The sequence below is a fragment of the Calonectris borealis genome, chromosome W (genome assembly GCF_964195595.1).
Source record: "Calonectris borealis chromosome W, bCalBor7.hap1.2, whole genome shotgun sequence".
In the NCBI taxonomy this organism is placed as follows: Eukaryota; Metazoa; Chordata; class Aves; order Procellariiformes; family Procellariidae; genus Calonectris; species Calonectris borealis.
Genome location: NC_134351.1, coordinates 40,975,868 through 40,996,586, shown reverse-complemented (window position 1 = coordinate 40,996,586; position 20,719 = coordinate 40,975,868). Strand labels below are relative to the sequence as shown.

General features: G+C 49.8%; 1 protein-coding gene and 1 long non-coding RNA gene across 5 annotated transcripts in view; one reads left to right on the top strand and one right to left on the bottom strand.

Annotated features, from left to right (window-relative positions):
- LOC142074808 (uncharacterized) overlaps positions 1-17,908 on the bottom strand; it is a 61,494-nt gene extending 43,586 nt beyond the window's left edge. For 2 of the 4 annotated variants that reach the window (XR_012670712.1, XR_012670713.1), the window contains exons 1-2: positions 17,851-17,908; positions 3,111-3,222 (exon numbers count right to left, since the gene is read on the bottom strand). This is a non-coding gene — a long non-coding RNA (uncharacterized LOC142074808). Of the gene's footprint in view, positions 1-3,110; positions 3,223-3,518; positions 3,642-17,841 lie in introns of all 4 variants that reach the window. The other 2 variants (XR_012670714.1, XR_012670715.1) reach the window with 2 other exon arrangements.
- Positions 11,812-17,723, top strand: LOC142074806 (homeobox protein orthopedia-like). Its single transcript, XM_075135682.1, has 3 exons — positions 11,812-11,848; positions 12,797-13,206; positions 17,199-17,723. The coding sequence occupies exons 1-3, from the start codon at positions 11,812-11,814 to the stop codon at positions 17,721-17,723; spliced, it is 972 nt and encodes a 323-aa protein (XP_074991783.1).
- Positions 17,909-20,719: the final 2,811 nt, after the last annotated feature.

Here is a 20,719-nt window from a genome sequence, read left to right as displayed (position 1 = left end):
CCACCACATCTCCCACCAGCCCTTCTCTGTTCGTGAACAGCAGGTCAAGCGAGGCATCTCCCCTGGTGGGCTCGCTTACCAGCTGCGTCAGGAAGTTATTCTCCACACACTCCAGGAACCTCCTCGACTGTTTCCTCTCTGTCGTGTGGTATTTCCAGCAGACATCCGGAAAGTTGAAGTCCCCCACGAGAACAAGGGCTAGCGACTAGGAGACTTCTGCGAGCCTCTGGTAGAATATTTCGTCTGCCTCCTCGTCCTGGCTAGGTGGTCTATAACAGACTCCCAGCAGGATATCTGCCTTGTTGGCCTTCCCCCTCATCCTTACCCACAAGCACTCGATCTCGTCATCACTACCATTGAGCTCTAGACAGTCGAAGCACTCCCTAACATACAGGGCTACCCCACCGCCTCTCCTTCCTTGCCTGTCCCTTCTGAAGAGCTTATAGCCATCCATTGCAGCACTCCAATCGTGCGACTCATCCCACCACGTTTCCGTGATGGCGACTAAGTCATAGCTACCCCGCTGCACAATGGCTTCCAGCTCCTCCTGTTTGTCGCCCATGCTGCGTGCATTGGTGTAGATGCACTTGAGCTGGGCTGCCGATTTCTCCCCCGACATTGGCGTGCGGTCCCTAGGCTCTTCTCTAGTGAGCCTGGTTTTATCCCCTTCCCCCTTCGAATCTAGTTTAAAGCCCTCTCGATGAGCCCGGCCAACTCACACGCGAGAATCCTTTTCCCCCTGTGAGACAGCTGAACTCCGTCCGTCGCCAGCAGGCCCAGTGCCGTGTAAACCTCCCCGTGGTCAAAGAAGCCAAAATTCTGCCGATGGCACCAGCCCCTGAGCCACGTGTTGATCCAATGAGTTTTCCTGTTCCTTTCAGTGTTCCGCCCCGCCACTAAAGGGATCGAGGAAAACACTACCTGTGCTCCCGATCCTCCCACCAGTCGCCCCAGTGCCCTGAAGTCCCTTTTGATCCCTTCGGGACTTCTCTCTGCAACCTCCTCACTGCCAGCCTGTATAACCAGTAGTGGGTAGTAATCGGAGGCCTGCACAAGACTAGGGAGCTTCCTAGTAATGTCCTTCACCCGGGCCCCAGGGAGGCAGCAGACTTCCCTGTGGGATGGGTCTGGCCAGCAAATTGGGCCCTCCGTCCCCCTCAGAAGGGAATCACCTGTGACAATTACCCTCCTTTTTTTCTTAGCGGAGGCAGTCGTGATTTGTGGGGCTGGCTGCCTCGCCTTGGGCAACCCCCTGGATGGGCCTTCATCTTTGTCCTCGTTCGTCTGGCCCTCAAGTTCCAGAGCCCCATATCTGTTGTGTAGGGGCAGCTGGGAAGGTTGAGGTGAGGGAGGCCGGGCGGGGGTTCGCCTGGCACCCCGAGCAGGGACCTGTGTCCATTCCCCTCCGTCGCCTGGGTCCCCTCCTTCTGCCTGGCGGCAAGAGGGCAGGGGTTCCTCCGCTTCTTGTGGAGCCTCTATGTGCTGTCCTTGCTTCAGGGATGGTAGGGTGCTGCTCCACCAATCTATCTCCCTCTCACACTCCCTGATACTCCTTAACCTCTCCACTTCCTCCTTCAGCTCTGCCACCAGGCTGAGCAGACCATCCACCTGGTCACAGTGCACAAAGGTGTCATCTCTGCTGTCCTCCTGTACAAGTGACAGGCTAAGGCACTCCCTGCAGCCGGAGACCTGGACAGATGTGTGTTTGCATAGGGGCTTGGTCTGGGTCGCCACGTTACTCCTGACGATGGCTTTTGGCCGAGTGGAAACCATGGCCAGGTCCTCTTCTGGGAGGACAACGACCACGAGTTGAGCTAGCCTCTGGAGCCTGGAGGGGGACTGCGCCCTGCTCGCGCGCCCTGCCCTGTGCCAACTGCCGCGCCGCGCCGCGCTCCGGGTCGCTCGCGCTCCCTGGGGGCTGCTCTTGTACCTGAGGGGGTTTGGCCGCTGTCCCTCCTGGCCCCGCCCACGCTGAGTCAGAGCTGCCGCTCGTCAGGAGCTCGCTCCTCCGGCTCGGGGGAGGGGGGCTGGGGCACCCTCTCGCTCCCTAATTATGATAGAGTTGCCGGACTCACTGACCCAAAAGGCGTCTTTCAGCCCAATCTTACAAGATGCTACCACTGCCATCACGTTCTGTGTTTTTTGTGGCTACAAGGCTAAACTCTTTCATGCCATGACTCTCAGGTGTGCTTTCATGCGATTTTACCCATCCAAGTAATTACTACTATTCTAGGCTGAAAGTAACCCACCTAGAGCAGACTGCGTTTATGCCAGGTGAAGATAAACCTAGTCAGACACTTACCACACTTGTGACATGTTGTTGCTCCACTGTTTTGACTGAAAGCCTCTATTAATCAGATGAGTACAGTTCCCCCAGTGCTTGTCACTAGGGGATGAGGCACCTGCAGTCTGACCGGCTGTAATCATGAGCACACGCTACTCTTTCAATAAGGGAGGCGAAGGAGGTTCTAGAGCTCTAATAATTTCATGCCTGGTCACTACTCTACAGTGAAATAAAATACTTTTTCTGTACAGTACTCCAGTCCTCAAGCCCAAACACACTATTTCTCCCAACACACAAAGTACCTTCTGCCCATTACAAAATTTGATACCTTCTCCTCAACTGGAGCATAAAGAAAAAATGGCTTTCAGTCCTGTAGCTTCCCTAGCAGAAGATACAAAATTCTGGGTGCCGAGTATCAGCTTTCCTCAGAGCACCCTGCTTACAGTAAACATCTGCTATAGTTAACCTGTGCTTTCAGTTGAGAAGGAACAGCTAAGTTTAAATGTGAAGAAATCCACAAGATTTGTGTTGAGGTTTGTATGATTCCTCGCTAGAGCTGGAACATGAGAAAACTGTCCCACGTTCATGACAAATTTAGGAGACAGAGATGCTTCTTTTTGGAGAATGTCAATTCAAACATTGTAAGCCATGATCGAAATATCAGCCACTAGCCAGACTAATCAGGAAGAGAGAGGCCTGCAGGCAGAAGAGTTTGTGACTATGCAGAAAGGAGCACTCAGGTTAAGCAAACAATGGTAGAAAGTCTGAAAATGAAACCCTAACAGAAAGCAGCAGAAGAATGCTTTTTGAGAAAACATTTATTTACCTCTTTCCAGCCAGTAGCAGAGTCTCCCAAGACTCCCGATTAGTTTTTTTCTAAACATGATTTGCAATTTCTTCCAACAGAACCAATCATCCAAAAACCCAAAATATTTTTCCTAGAAGAAAAAAAACAAAACACAATCTTAAGAGAGCTGTCCCTTAGGGCTACTTTGGAATTTCTAACGTGTTTATGGTCATAAATGTAAGTACTACCAATGGGATATCCTGAACTAGAGTCTGGCTGGCCCTGGCATGTCCCCATTGTTTTACAAAGTACCAAAATGGGAGACAAATGTCACTGTTTGGGATGTATATATATAAGTTGTAAATAGTTTAAGACTACAAAGCCCTCTACACACACAAATACACTGAAAACACAGAGGTAGTCAGTTAAAAAAAAATATAATCTCACCATGATAGAAGAGCAGGACAAGTCTTCAACACAGGGGCCACCAGTGCTCCTGCGACTCTCAGCTCCTTCACTGCCGAGCACAGCCTTCCCATTTTTTTTGCTAATGTCACACAGACCTTTTTCCTAATCAAGAAACTTGACCTTTACCACGTATTGCAAGTATCGGGCTAAAAGGTGAAATGTTTTTGGTGGTAATAAGAACAAAATGTAGATTCCGTCTCCTCTTTAAGTTACTGAGAGCATAAGCTGTCCTGGTTTTGGCTGGGATAGAGTTAATTTTCTTCCTAGTAGCTGGTATAGTGCTGTGTTTTGGATTTAGTATGAGAATAATGTTGATAACACACTGATGTTTTAGTTGTTGCTAAGTAGTGTTTATACAAAGTCAAGGACTTCTCAGCTTCCCATGCTCTGCCAGGAGCACAAGAAGCTGGGAGGGAGCATAGCCAGGACAGCTGACCCAAACTGGCCAAAGGGCTATTCCATACCATATGACATCATGCTCAGTATATAAACTGGGGGGAGTTGGCCAGGGAGCAGTGATTGCTGCTTGGGGACTGGCTGGGCATCAGTTGGTGAGCAATTGCATTGTGCATCACTTGCTTTGTATATTCTATTATTAGTATTACTACTACTACTATTTTACTTTATTTTATTTCAGTTATTAAACTGTCTTTATCTCAACCCATGAGTTTTCTCACTTTTACTCTCCCGATTCTCTCCTCCATCCCACCAGAGGTGGGGGGAGTGAGCAAGCAGCTGTGTGGTGTTTAGTTGCTGGCTAGGGTTAAACCATGACATAAGCAAAGAAAGAAAAATACCCTGGCCTTTATTTTATTTTAGTATTTCTTATTCAAGCTGTTTTTCTTGATTAGATGCTAAAACACCAAGACATGCCCAATTTTACACTATTAAAAACAAAATAAAAAGCAGGGGGATGAAAGCAAAACAATGCTTTTCCCTTTGTCACACAGCAGAGCCAGCATGTAATTTTCCAGGGGAACATTAGGCTGCCTATTATCCAATTTGTTTCCCTTTTATTTTATGTAAATATAACATTTTGCTCTCAAACAGGCCCCCCATGAGCCCCGGCCTGGCCGTTAGAGGCAGCCCCTCCCACACACACAGCCCCGGACTGAAGCAGCACCGCTACCCGCGGTGGTTTCACTCAGGCCTCTCCTCCTCCAGGAGAGGTCTCCCCTGCTGAGACCATCCACTAGCCCCTTTCTTCGCCATCCCTGTCCTGGGCCGCCATCGCTTCCCGCCTAGCGGGGCCCAGAGCATGCGTGGCAGGTGGCCATCTTGGCAGCCTCACACCTGTGGCAGGCGAGGGACAGAGCAGCCATACTGGCGCTCCTCTGTGGGTGTTCTGTAATTGATTTTCTTAATTAGCCATTTTGGTTCTAATCTGTGTTCCCTGACTCAGCCGTTCGTCTCTGTTTTGTTGCCTGGGGGATCGACTTCTGTTCTCACAGCTTTTGCCTCTTGTTTTCCACCTCGCTGGCAGAGCTAGCCGGGACGGGCCTGAGGCTGGGTGCTGCCCGCGGCCTCACACAGCCCCACCCGCCGCGGGCAGCTACTTGAGGAGCCGGCTCTGGAGACTGCCAGGGATACACGGCGCAGTCGAAGGAATAGCAATAGTCGAGGCTTTCCGCGGGCTATGCGGGAAGGCTGTGGAGAGCGCCGGGTGTACCGGGCGGGTGCGTAGGAGGAGGGAGTTATTAAGCGTTGCTGTTCCTCGTTAAAAATGGCCGCGCTAATAGCTTTAAAAAAATTAGCCATAATCAAAATACCTATCTCCAGGTGGTGCCCGCGGGCGAGGAGAGCGCGGCCGGGCGTTCGCGGGCATGTAGGTGCCCGTCCTCCAGCGAGTGCGCTTGCGGGGCGGGCTGGGGGCGGCGGCGGGGAGCTGGAGGTAGGGCTGCTGCCGGCCAGGGGTATCTCAGCCTGACGCAGGGCGCTGTGCCGCTGCCCTCCACATACAGTACCAGGGGCTCTGGCCCGGGGCCGCGCTGTCCTGCGGCCCGCCTAGCCCCGGGAGCGGGAGCCCGGCGCTGGGTTTTCTCACTAGTTTAGATATTTTGTGCAACTCCCAATATTCACCCAAGCCTCATTATCACCTCTTAATGAGACCCCTTTACTCCGTGACGTGCAACCGCTCCATCTCATTAAGGAAATCGCTCTTCAATGCTGATTATTTTATTTGCAGCCATAATTATATTTCTTTCGGCTAAATCACGGTTTAATCGAGCCCACATGGAGGGCAGCAGCACTAATTACATAGGGAGATGCGGTGGCGGAAGCTTTTCGCCTGCCCGGTCAGAGGAGGAGGTGCCGAGGAGGGCGCGGCGCTCCCCTCCCGCGGTCGCGGTCTCGGTCTCGGTCTCGGTCTCGAACACAACAACTTATTACTTCTAATTCCCCGACTGTCACCAAATCACCTGCACGAAACAAGAATCTAATTTGTTAAGCTGGCATTTCTGCAGATGGAAGATCGATTTTCTCTTTAGATTTCTCTAATTGAGTAAATATAGACGCCCCGAATTAGCCGCGCTCGGGCAAGAGGGGTAAGGGGAGAGGGAGGGGAAAAAACAAAAGTCAACAAAAATAAACCATATTACCTCTAGAATTGTCCCGTCCCGTCCCGTCCCCCCCCCCCCCCCCCCCAATAATAAAGAAAAGTGGATCTAAAGGTCCCAGATTGAGTGACAGCCATATTTCTGGAACTAACTGTTTTTTAACATAAAAGGTTAGGACGGCTGGAGAATGCTAAGTAACGGCGCGGGTGAGAGATGGCCGAGCTCTGAAATTGCTTACAGAATTACATTTGTTTTTCTTGTGATTTTATTAAAAATCACTCCTCATCTCCAGAATGCGTGAAAATATCTACTTTCCACTCAGATACACCACATTAACTTGTTGGAGGCGAATTTGGGTTTTTTTGTCTATTTATTTGCCAGATAAGATTGATGCAGTCTTATTAGCACTATATCTAGTTATAGGAAGAGATAAGGATGAGATGTTTTCTTTTTATTCCAGTTACTAGACTTGTCACCTAACTGAATAACTGATATATTTATCTTGAGTAAATAGAAATCAGAAAAGCAGTGAACTTAACATATACAAACAAAATATATATGTTCCTTATTACTATATACCACCTATGCAATTGAAGAGATTAAAACTACGGTGTTAAAAAGGAGAAAGTTAAATACTCTACGCCAGTCTCCGATGTATATTCTTTCATTGCCACGCCTGGCGGTTTATTTATCCAGCCGGTTGGGGAGATTTTGCATTTTAAAATATGGGTATGTGTTAAATAAATTCCTCAAATCTCAGTAGGAATAGTCTTCCTGGAACTGTGCTCTTTCCCTAAACAGAAATGTATCTGAAAAATGCTTTATACTGGCATTCCATTCGCTTTCGGGGTAGCCCCGATAATTCCTGTCTGACTGCATAAGTTACAATACAGTGCGTTATGCTTGGGCCCCGCATTTTTAAGTTTATGAACTTAATATTATGCCAAAAGACTATACATACATACACACAAAGCTAGAGGGGGAGGTGACTTTTGCATATAAAAAGTTTGCATTTGGACGGGGGAGAGCGGGGGTGGGGGCATATCAGGCATACCTTATATTAAAATAGCTTTTTCCCCATAAAAGTCTGGTTGTCATAGTTCTGATGAAAATTAATTGATAGAAGCCATCCTTTCAATCTAAAGCAACCGCTTCGCTGTCGAGAGCTTCCCCGCAGTCTGCCAGCAAGGAGACAATCGGAGATGCTGCCTTTGACTTAGCCGGAGTGAGATACAGATATTTAGATAAATAAGCAAATAGGAAAACGATGTTCATAAACGTATTTGAGAATAGATGACAGGAGATTCGAGCTTTACCTGCCGCGCTCAGAAAGGCTATTTTCGGAACATCTGACGGCTGCATTTCTGATCAGCTGCAATCGTTCTTGCCTCAGATGCGTTTAAACTTCATAAAGTTGCTTTCAAAGTAGTATATTTATTACAGCTACAAAATGCTGCATGCACCCTAATGTCGTAAAGCAGAGATGATCATCATATTTAGCTCTGACTAGAATGAATAAATTGGGATCTATAGCTGCTAGTAGCCTTGTCCTTCATTTCCAAAGAAGTCATATTTTCGAGCGGGTTGATTAAAATAAAACCACGTGTTTATGTTTTTCTATTTCTTAACTCCAAATTACACCTAACAAAAGGATATAGTTTGATTTGTCATTTGTGTTTAGGTTGTGCCGATGTGGAAAAGTAAACAGTAGCCTAAGTCACTTGATTTGTTGAACTGTAAGCAAATAACACTCAGAAGCATAGCTGTAATTTACAATGAATTAAAATTGATTCTTTTCCCTATTTTCTTGACTGATGAAAAGTGAGGTCGTTAATTATTGAGGGAGGCGCTTTTCATTAAAGCGAACAATGTTACAATACAGCACTGAGGAGCGGGAATGTGAATAATAATATCCGATATTTCAGGACTACTGCCTGGAAATACAAAAAAAAAAAAAAAAGGCAGTGTGAACAAGCTAAGCAAACAAAAATTACATTTGATAAACGCTGGGAGCGTGTGCTAAGTGCAAAAAGTAATTACGGTGCTCTGCATATAGCAGCCCCCTTAACTGGATGGATGTTCAATAAATACATAAATATCAAATTACAAACCTTATCAGCCACCCTGCTGACTTTAGCAGTTTAACCTTATTTTATCGTGTTTCTCGCTCCAAATATAATTATTCTGACAAAAGAAGGTTCTGTTCCTAAATCAGAGCAGAATTGGTTAAATACACTTGTTTATATTACAGCCTCATTCAATCAAGGCTTGAGTTTAGCTGAGGGGTTGGAAAGTTCTCTACCCTTTTTTCCCATGGTCACAGCACTGGAGAATTAGGCTTATATTGCTTCCAAACGCGAAACGCCCCGATCCCGCGGTCCTTACTCAGGCAGATCGGCCAGCGTGGGCAGGAGGTGGGGAGCGGAGGGGAGAGCCGGCCCCAGCTAGGATCCCAGGATCGGGTCCGCCGGAAAGGGAAAGTGTGGGGGCAGATGATCTCCCAGTGCCTAGCCCCTTGGCAGGCGCTCCAGTACGAAATTAAATCTCTATTTTTTATGAGAAGTAAGCTGTCTAAATAAATTTTATTTGGGGCAACCAATATATTTTCTGGTAGGTCCCTTTGTTCCAGTTCTATGTGTGTGTAACAATCTAAAACCTATTTATTGAGGAAAAATCACTGGATCCGTCATAGAAAATCCTTTTACTTTTCTCTGAAGTGATTTCTGAAGGCACCCTTGTTACTCTGAAGATTTTGGGCCATTGTGCTAAAGCCTTTCCTTGTTAGGAACTTCAGTTCCTATGATCATGTGGGGAATACCGTAAATTATAACAGGGAATGGACTTGACTGGCAGTTTTCTGTCTACACTGGGAAAATGGAAAGATGACGGGGAATAGAATCCTTGTAAATACATATCCAACACTGCCCGGATGAATTCAGACACTTGACAAAACAAGAGTGTGCGGAAGCGGAACGTGATTAGGGTATAGACCCCATTGTCATTTTCTTTCTGACACGCTTAAATGTCAGCCCTGCTCGCTCTTTTCTCTCCCGCAGACTTCCTTTCTCTGATTTCCCTCCTTCCCTTAAGACGATTGTGCTCTGAAGTCTTGGAAGAAATAATTTAGTTTGTTTATACTGCTATAAAAATCAAGAGCAAGTCATAAAATGAAGCGCGCTATCAATCACACCGCAACACTGTTATTCAGCAGTTGCTAACAGAGATTGATAATCCTTTGATTTCATCCCATTGTTATTACTCTGATGTGTCTGCACATTGACTATTACACATTTATTTATCGACCTGAAACATACAAAACCACGGAATAGATACACGTGCACGCCGTGTGACTCTGTCCGCAGCACGTTCGGCAGAAGCCGGCTGCAGGCACCTACAGCGCCCGGATAGCCCAGTGGCTATAGCTAAAACTGAACCCCAAAAGCACCCGGCCGACTCCAGACCACTCCCGTAACTCCGGCGCGGAGCTGCGGCGCCCGCGCCCAGGTAGGGCCAGACCCGCCACGGCCGCGAAAGGCTGCGCGCCCTGCGGCTCCCGCCGGCCCCTGCCTGCCTCCCCGCCGGCGGGCGCCCGACTTGGCCGCGCACCGCACCGCCGGCGGCTCCGCAAGCTCCGCTCCGCGGGTCCCGGCACCCGGCAGCGGGCCGGGGGGCGCCTCTCGGGAATTTTCACCGCCGGAGCTTCCCCTGCTGTCCTGGAGCTGTACATAGATAATTTTCAAAGGAAAAAAGCAAAGCAAATGATCCATCCTCGCCGTTTTCCATCCAACCGAAAAAGAAAAAAACAACCCGAAACTCCCACCCCACCTCCACCTCTTTCTTTCGCTCTCTCCGTCTCTCCAGCTAAATTGTGGCCCAGCTCTGGGTCTCTCTCCCTGCTCTTAGCGGCCGTTCCCGGGCACCCAGGTTCATTGCAACAGCCCGACGTCTCGAAAGTTGAATTGAATCAATGTAGCCAAAGATCTGGGCAGGGAGGAGGGAAAAAAAAAGCATCAAAACTTCCCTAGAGACCAGTCGGTCGGTTCCTTTGTCTCCTTGTTCAGTCGCTGCCGAAACCCCTTGCACATCTGAGCTGCAAACAAAACCACTCTTGCATCTCTTCGTATGCAGTATTTACAATGTTTTGTGTAAGTCAATTGGATGGCAGAAAAAAAAAGCCATTGGCGCTGTATTATTTAACACAGACTTCACTGGGCTCCCTTTTGGTGGAAGCTTTATTTGCACTAAATGAATAATCTTAATTGCATCACTTTTGAATTAAAAATAAATGTTAATCATGTTGGAAGTAGTAAATATCAGTTTTCATTGTGCCCGGGTAGAGGTTGTGGGTTTTTTTTTCTCAAATAAAAATACAAGTCAAATCACTTTAAAAGGGCATTATGTTCTGCTACAAATACAATTGAAACGGATTGTTTAGGAGCGGATCAGAAATGGTACAGAATTTTGCACTTAATTTCCTCAGTTATCATTTACAATAAGAACCTCTTGGCTTGACAGCCAAGTCTAAACAGTAGTAAATTAGTACAAATTTATACTGATTTTACTCTAATAATCGTAATAAAAGCTTATAGATTTAGCACTAATTACATAAATGCCTAATGATCTTGAAAATTACTCTGGTTAGAAATATATTACTAATCTAAACTTTGTTGTTGGCTGGCTTTGAAAAATCAGATTATAAATGGTTCGCTTCACTTGTGCAAAGCACTTTAAATTGTTCAAGTAGTTTAACATATTCAAGAGGAAAATAAAAAGCATTTAACTTTATTTACTGCTTTAAATTGAGTTTGTAGGCGAGCCGAACTTGGAAACTTTACCCGAAAAAATAGGGCTTACGGGCTTTTAAATCCCGGCCAGAGAGGAAGCGCTCCCTGGGCGGCCGGGACATGCGGTGTTTGGTTCCCTTTTCCCTGAGTTGCGGCATGCTTGCGTATCAAGTGGGGCCGGGAAGGGGGTGGCGGGGAGCCCCGAAGGGCCAGGGGAGCCTGTGCGGCCCGGACCGCTGGGGGAACTCGCGGAAGTTTCTCTTTCCTCGCCTCCCCGCAGCCGTCGGGGCCAGGCGGCGGCGGGTGGGCGAGAGCCGGCCCGTGGTCTCCGCCGCCCCCCCCGCGCGCAGCCGCCCGCGCTCACCCACTTACATCCCCCCGGTGGGCGCTGGACTTGCAAGCCATCCCCGGGAGCCAGACCAGGTCGGGTCCGAAGGTGCGCTCCGCGGAGGCATTAAAAAAAAAAAAAAAAAAAAAAGAAGAAACCCCGATAAATCAGAGGTGACCCGGACCGGGAGGAGGGTGTCAAATGTGCATTTGGAAGAGAAGAGCGCAGGGGAGAGAGGGAAGGAGGGCGGCGAAGGCAAGCGGAGCAGGGGAAGGGAGCGGCGGCGCAGGCCCGGCCGGGGCGGTGGGCGGCCGGGGAGGCGGCGGGCGGCCGGGCGGGCGGAGCGGGGCGCTCCGGGCGCTGACATTTGCAGGCTGCCCTCCTGATTGGTCCCTGCGCCGAGCTGCTCACGGGTTCATTGAAGTGTTAAGCACCTCCCCGTCTCTCCAAAGGACATTATAATGCAAGAGACCCCCTTTTTAACCACACACCGAATTTTCTTTCATTTAGGCGATCTATATATATATATTTCTTATATCTATTTTCAATAACTTAAGGCCGCTAAAATTTGGGGGGGAACAGCCTTCGCCCTGGAGCGGTGCGCGATGCTGTCTCATGCCGACCTCCTGGACGCCCGTCTCGGTGAGTTTCCCCCAGCACCCCCCCGCCCTGCGGCGGCTGCACCGGCGGAAGGAAGCCGGGGCAGGAAATTGTCAATTTGTTCCTTATTTTACCTTAATGCGATCTAAATGGGCTAATTCCTTTAAAAGTAATTGTACTGTATTAAAGTTTAATTTGATTTAACATCATCTTTAAAAAAAAAGAGAGGGCAACCTATGGAGTATGTAGATCTACAGCGAATTGTGGATCATTTAATTTCTCCCTCCCCTGTTTTTATATACATACCTACACATTAGTACGATGATGATGATGATGATGATGTTGTTGTTGTTGTTATTATTATTATTATTTTAGGACAGATGAGCTCAATGGTATTTATGAAGAAGTTCTGGGTGGCCTTTTCCTGCTCGCCTGCTCGCTTTCCTCTCCCCTTTCTTTCGTTTTAAAATATCTGTATCTACCTATTTACGGTTATTCATGCGTTTGTTCAGAGGAGCGGAGGGAGGAGAGGGGAAAGGTGGCCAGGGTGACCGAAGTCCCCGCACATCTGTCGGGGAGTTAAAGCTCCCGGCAGCAGGGCGGCTCGAGTGTTATTTCTTTCTCTCCGTCTCTTTCATTTACCAGCCCCACTGGAAAACCCAAGCCGAACCCGGAAAAACTTGCCCCCCCCCCCCGGTCTCGCAAAGAGGAGGCCCGGCAGGGAGCTGGTTATGTAAGCAGGAAGAAGAGCCACTCCATGTAAAGTTTTCTCTCCCCCGCCCCGAGTTGCGCCGGGCCGCGGGCTCTGCGCGCCGCGGAGCCGAGCCCGCGCTGCGGGGCTGGCGGGCGGCCGGGAGGCGGCGAGGGGCGGCGGGGCGGACGCGGTGGCGGTGGCTGGATGTCTCTCGCTGGCTCGGTGCGCTGGAAAGCGGCTCTGATGGATACATGCCCGGCTGCAGGGGAGTGACCACAGCTCCTTTGCTTCCGCAGGGATGAAAGATGCGGCCGAGCTCCTGGGACATCGGGAGGCGGTGAAGTGTCGGCTGGGCGTAGGGGGCTCGGATCCAGGGGGACACTCGGGAGACATGGCCCCCAACTCGGACACGGTGGAAGGGACCACCCTACTGCCGGGGGAGGACATCAGCACGATGGGATCCAACCCCAGCTCCTTAGCCGTCAGTGCCAAAGACCCCGACAAGCAGCAAGGCCAGCAGGGCGGCCAGAACCCCATCCAGGCTGGGCAGCAGCAGGGGCAGCAGAAGCAGAAGCGTCACCGCACCCGCTTCACGCCGGCGCAGCTCAATGAGCTAGAGAGGAGCTTCGCCAAGACCCACTACCCGGACATTTTCATGCGGGAAGAGCTGGCCTTGCGCATCGGCCTCACCGAGTCCCGGGTGCAGGTATGAGCAGCCGCCCCCGCGCAGAGCCCGCTCCCACCGCGCCTGCCGGCCCCTTCCCCGGGAGCACCGACGGCGACGAGGCCAGGCACAACGGGGCGGGGGGGTGTGGGTGCCCCCAAACGTCAGCCCGACGGCGGGGGAGGAAACCTACCCCCGAACGCAACAGTTTGCGCAGGAAGACTTCTAAACCGCTTCCGCTCCACCCGCCCCTTTACGCACTCGAGACTAAAACTGTCCCCGCAGGTGGGTGGCGGGGCCGGGGGCGGTGCGCCCCGGGGTGTCCTCTTGTCCCCTATCCACCTGCAACGCGGTGGTCCCGAGTGGGACGCGGGCGGAGTTTCCTCCGCTCCACAGCCCAACCCGCGGCAGGAAAGAGGCCGGGCAAGCACAGCCCGAGAGGGGCGAGTCTCAGCCCTCGCAATAGCTCGGCGCTAAGAGGCGAGCCAAAACCGCCCGGGAATTGCCCGGTGCGGAGTTCCAGCGGCAGTGAGGCCGCGGCTCTGCCCAGGCGCCCCGCGGGGGAAAGGGGCGGGGGCGCGGGGCTGCTGTCCAAGGTGCTGCCGGCGGCATGGCCGCGGCGCCGCAACCGCCGGGACGGGGCGTCTCCCCGGCCCCCGCCGCCGCCGCCGAGAGGGTCGGGGTGGGCGGCGGAGGAAGACACACAGGTTTGTGAAAAGGAACTTCGATAAAAAGCACTTGTATTTGGAATCGGAGTTTCCCCGTACTGGCTTTTATAATGCATGGGGACGGCAGGGGTAGCGAGTAACTTCAACAATCTAGGGTGTACTTTGTTCTCAAAAGTGTGTGTGTATATATATATACACATATACATATTTGCACACAGGCACATAAGAAACCATTTAGTCAAATAAATGTAAACGAAATTTGGAAAAGGGGGAGATGGATCCAACCGCTAGGCTACTCAGATGCGGCTTGTGTGGGTAGAGGGTTATTTTAGCGACTTTCTGGGCGAGTCTCTTCAGAGGAATGAAAGCGTGTACAATGGAATCACTTGTGGGATGTGCTTTCCCTGCTCAGCACAGTGCACCGGGAATGCCACCGCACTGTACCAGAGCGGGTGTTCAAAATCTCTCTCGGCAAGCCTAGGCTCCTCAGCTAAATAAAGACACATCAAAAGAAATCCCTAAATGAACGTTTTTATGAACAGAAAGTGACTCCGTTCTCGAATGCGACAGAAAATGCACGTCTGCTTTTAAAAAGTAAAACAATTTGACTCAGCCTACACAGGACTATAATTAGTTTAAATTGAGAAAGAAATTAGATTCACAAATAAAATATAATTGGACAACTGACTCTATAAAAAAAGAAAACGAGGTTATTAAACTTCATTGGGTTTCCCAAAGGTTAATGATACCAATTTCAATATTAGGAGTGTGGTAAATGAAGTAAAATATAAAATATAAAATGGAAATAGTTATTTTCTAACAGCACTTTAAAGAAATTCGTAGGAAGAAAGACAAAGTGTTTTAATGGTCTCAGCATAATCTTAAACCAATGATAATAGCTCGAGACTGCTGATAAAAACAGTTTAATAGAGTGGCAATTTAAATATTTTTTACAATAATGTTCTGTAGTTTAAAAAGTAATCAGAACAACATAACCTTCTTAATTAACACTTCAAAATTATTAACATTATGTAATCTAAGGCATAATAATTTATGTAAAATGTATTTACTTCACAATCCACTGTATCAGTGCTCCTTAACCAAATTTAAATTAAATATTAATTCGTTTATGTACTTCATAGTTTTCTTCATAATTAACAGATTGCCTACACATTCCTTGCAGTATGTGGGCTCCACACTGATTAAGGAATGATCTAAATAGTTAATTTATAGCGGCTGTATATGTTTTTAAGGGCTTTAGATGCCAGAATAAATTACCTCTTTCCTCCTTTTAGATCTATATTTGATGTATATGATACATTTAAATAATTATTAAAGCGGCTGGTGCTTAAATGGGAGTCCAATTGCTCTCCGATATTGCTCCACTTTTCAGGCTGGTATAATAAAACCATTCTTTTTATAGCATGCCATTATTAGAAACCAATTTCATAATTATTTATAACCTGGAATGGCTTATTAAACAGCAATGCGAGAATCATGCAAATTACGTGATCAAATGCAATATAATAAGCATAATCATTAGTCTCTAGCACCGACTAATTAACTTTCAATATTTTATTTACATAAAAACCAAATCAGTGAAATAACTTCTGCACAGTCAGGCTTGCCTTTCAATATTTTATACGAACAAAAATAATGTGCTGTAATTCCATTGACTGTGTCCCCCACAATGGTCCCGTCACCTGCCACATCTTAATAGGGGACAAGCTGAGAGTATTTTCTAGTTTTCCAATGGAATTTTCTTCTTCTCCCAGCACTATTAAAGTGTAATGAATTTGGCCCACAGTTCATGGCTGGCTGATCGAAATGAACCTGAGATCTGAGCTTTAATACAGCTCTCCAGATTTCCTACCAAATCTTCACATTAATCATCCACTGGATTCCAATGAGATCTTCATAAAGCTTTGGCTCCTAAAAAAATAAGAAGTTATATTCTCTCCCCTTCTCTCTCTCTCTATTTCTAACCCCTTTATAGATGGGGAATTAAATGGGCTATATATTTTAAAATACATTTACAGTATGTCTATATTACTGTAACAGCAGATATCATCAAGGTAGATTTTTAGATTCCAACCTCTATTAGATTCTCACTATTGTATTAATAATTTTCAGGGGCTAGTTGCATTTTAAAAGGAGTCCAAAGTTGCCAAATGGTCGCGGTTAATATATTTCTAGAGTTGTCATGCGTGCGATTTCAAAATCTCCTCCAGGTTTTCCCCGTGTTTTAATCTATCATGCACTAGTTTTCAACTGGAAACATTCACATTTTAAAAGCATATGCAGCATAGCTATGAACTGAGGCGATCAGACCTGATGGAGATTCTTTACAACACCAGTAAACCATGAAACATAAAAAGATTTTGTAGCCACAATTTAACTATTAACCCTAAAACATAATTGAACGCGATTTTTCGATTATCCATATGCCATTTAATTCCTTAACGGCTGTTCATTCATGACCCGTTTTTTCCCCCATAACAAACATCCCGGTGCTTTCGGTAACGGTGCAGCGAGACCCACGAAATTATCCCTGCCGGCATCATGAGCACCCGCTTACCTAAACCACCTTTGTTTTAAAAAAAAAAAAACCCAAATGCGGGAGGTTTGGCCGGAGGGTTTCCTGCCCGCGGAGCAGCCCCGGGACCTGAGCGGCGCCGGGCGTGGGGGCTCGCCCGGGGAAAGGCTTCCCGCCCCGCCGGCGCCCTGCTCCGATGCCGGCTCGGGAGTGCTTCCACGCAGGGGAAAGAGCCGTGGGCCGGTCATTTATTTTTGGTTTGTGTTACTGTTTTTTTCAGGGGGAGGCCAGGCTCCTCGCCCGGAGCCTCCTCCTGAGCGAGGGAGGCTACAGACAGCTCAATCTCGGGACAGACACATCGATCTCTTTCGTTATAAAAAGTTCCAGCGGCTTCATTAACCCGCCACGGGGACACGCGTGGGGCTACAGCAGGGCCATGAGTGTGAAGAGCGGGCGTGGGAGAGACAATGGCCGGGGAGGGGTCTCGGGGGGGCGACAGGAGACAAGGAAGGCCGTGACAGGTACCGAGACGAGGGTTGGGGAGGGAGTAAATCCCGTTTAACCGAACCGCACCTTCATAAAAGGTTCGCCTCGGTCGCACCGACGGGCGCGGAAATCGGTGACACCGGCAACACCTAGCCCTCCGCTCCGGCGGTGCCAGCGAGCCCCGGGGGCGGGGCCCCCGCTAGCCGGGAGGGCCTGGCAGCCGCGGGCCCCGGCCGGGCCCTGCCGGGGGACCCGCTCCCGCAGCGCCCCCTACCGCCGCCCCGCCGGGTCCGGCCGCGGCGCGGGTGTCGCTAACGGTGTGTGTCGCTGCCCGCCACCCGCAGGTCTGGTTCCAGAACCGGCGGGCCAAGTGGAAGAAACGCAAGAAGACGACCAACGTCTTCCGCGCCCCGGGCACGCTGCTGCCGACGCCGGGGCTGCCTCAGTTCCCCTCGGCCGCCGCCGCCGCCGCCATGGGTGACAGCCTCTGCTCCTTCCACGCCAACGACACGCGCTGGGCCGCCGCCGCTATGCCGGGCGTGTCGCAGCTGCCGCTGCCGCCGGCACTGGGCAGGCAGCAGGCCATGGCGCAGTCCCTCTCCCAGTGCAGCCTGGCGGCTGGGCCGCCGCCCAACTCCATGGGCCTCTCCAACAGCCTGGCGGGCTCCAACGGCGCCGGGCTGCAGTCACACCTCTACCAGCCCGCCTTCCCCGGCATGGTGCCCGCCTCCCTGCCCGGCCCCAGCAACGTGACGGGCTCACCGCAGCTCTGCAGCTCCCCGGATAGCAGCGACGTGTGGCGGGGAACCAGCATCGCCTCCCTCCGCCGCAAAGCACTAGAGCACACAGTCTCCATGAGCTTCACTTAATGGCCGCCGCCTCGCCTCGCCTCGCCTCGCCTCGCCTCGCCCCGCGCCGCCGCCAACGCCACCGCCTCGCCCCGCGTCCCCGGCCCGGTCCGGCCCACCCCCCCGCTTATCCCCTCACCTGACTTACCAGGAAGTCGACTCAGGATCTGAAATCAGACGCCAACTGACTGGTTTGTGGGCCGAGAAACACCCCTCCATCCCCCAGCCCCCGCACACACCCCCTCCGCCCCCCCCGCGGCCCGGCTTGGCCTGCCTGGCGGCCGCCTCTCCCCGACAGCGGAAGGACTCGCCGGGCCCCGGGGCCTCCCAGAGCCCGGCCCTGCCTCCCTGCCTCCCTCCCTCGCCAAAACCCGGCGCACCCGCCGGCCACCCGACCGGCTTTGCAAAGAAACGCGGTTTGGGTTTTTTTTGTTGGTTTTTTTTGGTTGTTTGTTTGTTTTTGGTTGATTTTTTTTTTTTTTGTAATTTAAGAGCAGTGATCTGCCGCCGGCCCCGTCCGCAGCGAGGGCAGGGGCCGGACGGCGCCCGGTCCGAGGGCGCCGTCAGGGGGTGGCCGGGCGGGTTCGTGGAGCGGTACGAAGACGCCAGAAGGAATCAAATCCATTTTGATAAAGCATTTATAACCGAGAGAGAGAAGAAAAAATTTTAAAAAAAAGTATTGTTTCTTTTTGTAAAAGTAAAACACATGGAAAAAAAAAGCAAAACAAAAAAAAGCAAGAGAACTTCCCTTTTTCGGATCTTTGATTTCGTGACAGTTGAGTTGCCAATCTGCCCCATGTTTATTTACGCATATATTTACGTTCCTGCTGCTATTGTCCCTCCTGCATCTTCCGCTGCCGCCGGCGGAGGCTTCCGCCGGGCGGCCGCGGCCCCCGCCCCACCCGGCCCGGCCCCGCGGCCCGCCCACCTGCATGTGCCGGTTACCCCGCCGCAAGGCAGGGACACTGGAGGAATGAACAAACGATGTGAAATAGGATGTTTTGTGTAGATAAAGCATTCTTGTTACATACTGGTCGATTCGTGATACGTTTTAATTTACTGTCTGTGCTTATTTATTGAATTTGGGGTTTCTTAATAAATGTTTGAGCTAATATAAAACATATTATTTGACTTTTCCGGACACGTTTATATCAAGTTAATGTAAATGGATAAATAAATAATTTTCAGTACGTGATATGAAGAATTATGGGTTTTGGTGTGGCGTGTGAGATATGAGAGGTGTCTTGAACTGCAGGCAAAAAAAGAAAAAAAAAGACAAGACTTCTTTCTTTGGGATTCACTGATTCCTTTATCATACGTTTGGGAATGGTTTGCTTGCTTGAATTTTGCATTGAAGCCTTTCATTTATCTCAATTTTAATACTTCATTATGAATAAACTTTTGTTAATCTTTCTGCGTAATTGGCCTTTAAACTGCAAGAAACAAAAAGTTCCGCTGCGAAGCAAGACAGAGGCGAAGAGTGAGAGGGAGCGGGGGCACCTGCCCTGGGCCCGGGCTGGCAGCAAGTGCCGCCCACTCCGGAGAGCCGCGGGGCCGGTGCGGGGCCTGGGGACGAGGGCTGAGATTGCAACGGGAGCGGGAGCGGAGGGGCGCTTCGCCACAGACCTTTTTGCTGGCTCTGAAATGAGTGCGCGGATGCTGGCGGGGCTAATCCCACGGAAGAGGGATGTACTCCCTTCGATGTAATCCCTTCCAAACTTTGACACGGGGGAAAAAAAGTGCAGGACTTTGGCAAGCATCTTACAGCCCGGTTTGGGTTTATATTTTTCTTTTTTCCCCCTCTCCTTTCTTTTTTTAATACAATGCACTGAGATCTCTTCCCCTTATACATCAATTGCACACCTTGTAATTACATGCCTGAGAGTGCCCGGCTCCATAGGTACCTGCAGAAGGGTCCTTGCCTGCTCCAAAGTGCATATTATGTATGCATATTTAATTTAAAAGAGAAATAAAAGGAGAATAAATTATTGGAGATCCAGGACGTGAGTGAGTCCGCTGGGGGTCACCTGAGGAAGCAGCCCTGCGCCCTTCTGCAGGAGCCTGCTGGCCTGGGTGCCAAAACAACCCGGGACGCTCATCCTGAGGTAGGCCAGGCCAGGCAAGACAGGTCCTGTACCATAATCCATACCATGAGTAACGCCTGGGGTAAGAAGGCACCATGCCCTGTCCCTCCTTCCAACCCTCCCTCTATTCCCCAGCCTGGCCTTGGGCCAAGCAGTTGCCCCTCTGCACCCGGGTTTGGCTCTGAGTTTGAAATTCGTGATCAGTTTAGATCAGCCCTCAAAGATGTGGGCATACGGGGTGCGTATGGAGCAGGGCTGGTCAGCGTGCCCCCAGCCCCCCTATCCCATAGGTGCCCTTGTGTGGGCCAAGGGGAGAAGGGGAATGGCCCATGCATCCCACAGCGGTGCCTTCCCTGTGCTGTGGCCCGCTGGGAGGAAAAGCAGGTCTCCACTTACATGCAGAGGCATGCAAATCTCACTCTGCTTCTCCCAAATGCATGGAAGGTTGTTTATAAGCATGTAATTTTTACAGCTGCTTTATATTGCTATAAGCAAGACAGCTTTAAGATGTAGGAATGTCATAAAGTGTGGTATGGAAGATATTTAAAAAATATGTGCTTTTTAATGGTAGAGGAAAATGCTCTCTCTGACTGGGGGCAGGGGATTGAGATGCAACCTGTAAGATCCAACTCTTGACACCGAATGTTGCAAATCTATGGAAGGGGCCTTACAAAGGTCCTTCTGGTTAATTCTCGCTCCTAAAACATCCATCATTTCCTCCATATTCTAATGCAACTCCTGGTTATGAGCAAAGCTTTTTGATCCTACCCAACTTTGATACAACATTTGTTTCCATGGCAATAGATCTTCGTGTTCTGAGTCCTTGAGATTTTTGAAATTATACATACCCTTAGCACCAGCTGAAGCTTTGCAACATAAAACATCTAAGCTGACGCTCTTACGTCTTTAACATGGATGAAAGGAAGGGGACTG

Bases quoted from the DNA above. Each gene is read 5' to 3' on its own strand.
- LOC142074806 (XM_075135682.1), top strand. From the start codon at position 11,812: ATGCTGTCTCATGCCGACCTCCTGGACGCCCGTCTCG. The intron at 11,849-12,796 runs GTGAGTTTCCCC...TTGCTTCCGCAG, and splicing joins CCTCCTGGACGCCCGTCTCG to GGATGAAAGATGCGGCCGAG. The intron at 13,207-17,198 runs GTATGAGCAGCC...CGCCACCCGCAG, and splicing joins TCACCGAGTCCCGGGTGCAG to GTCTGGTTCCAGAACCGGCG.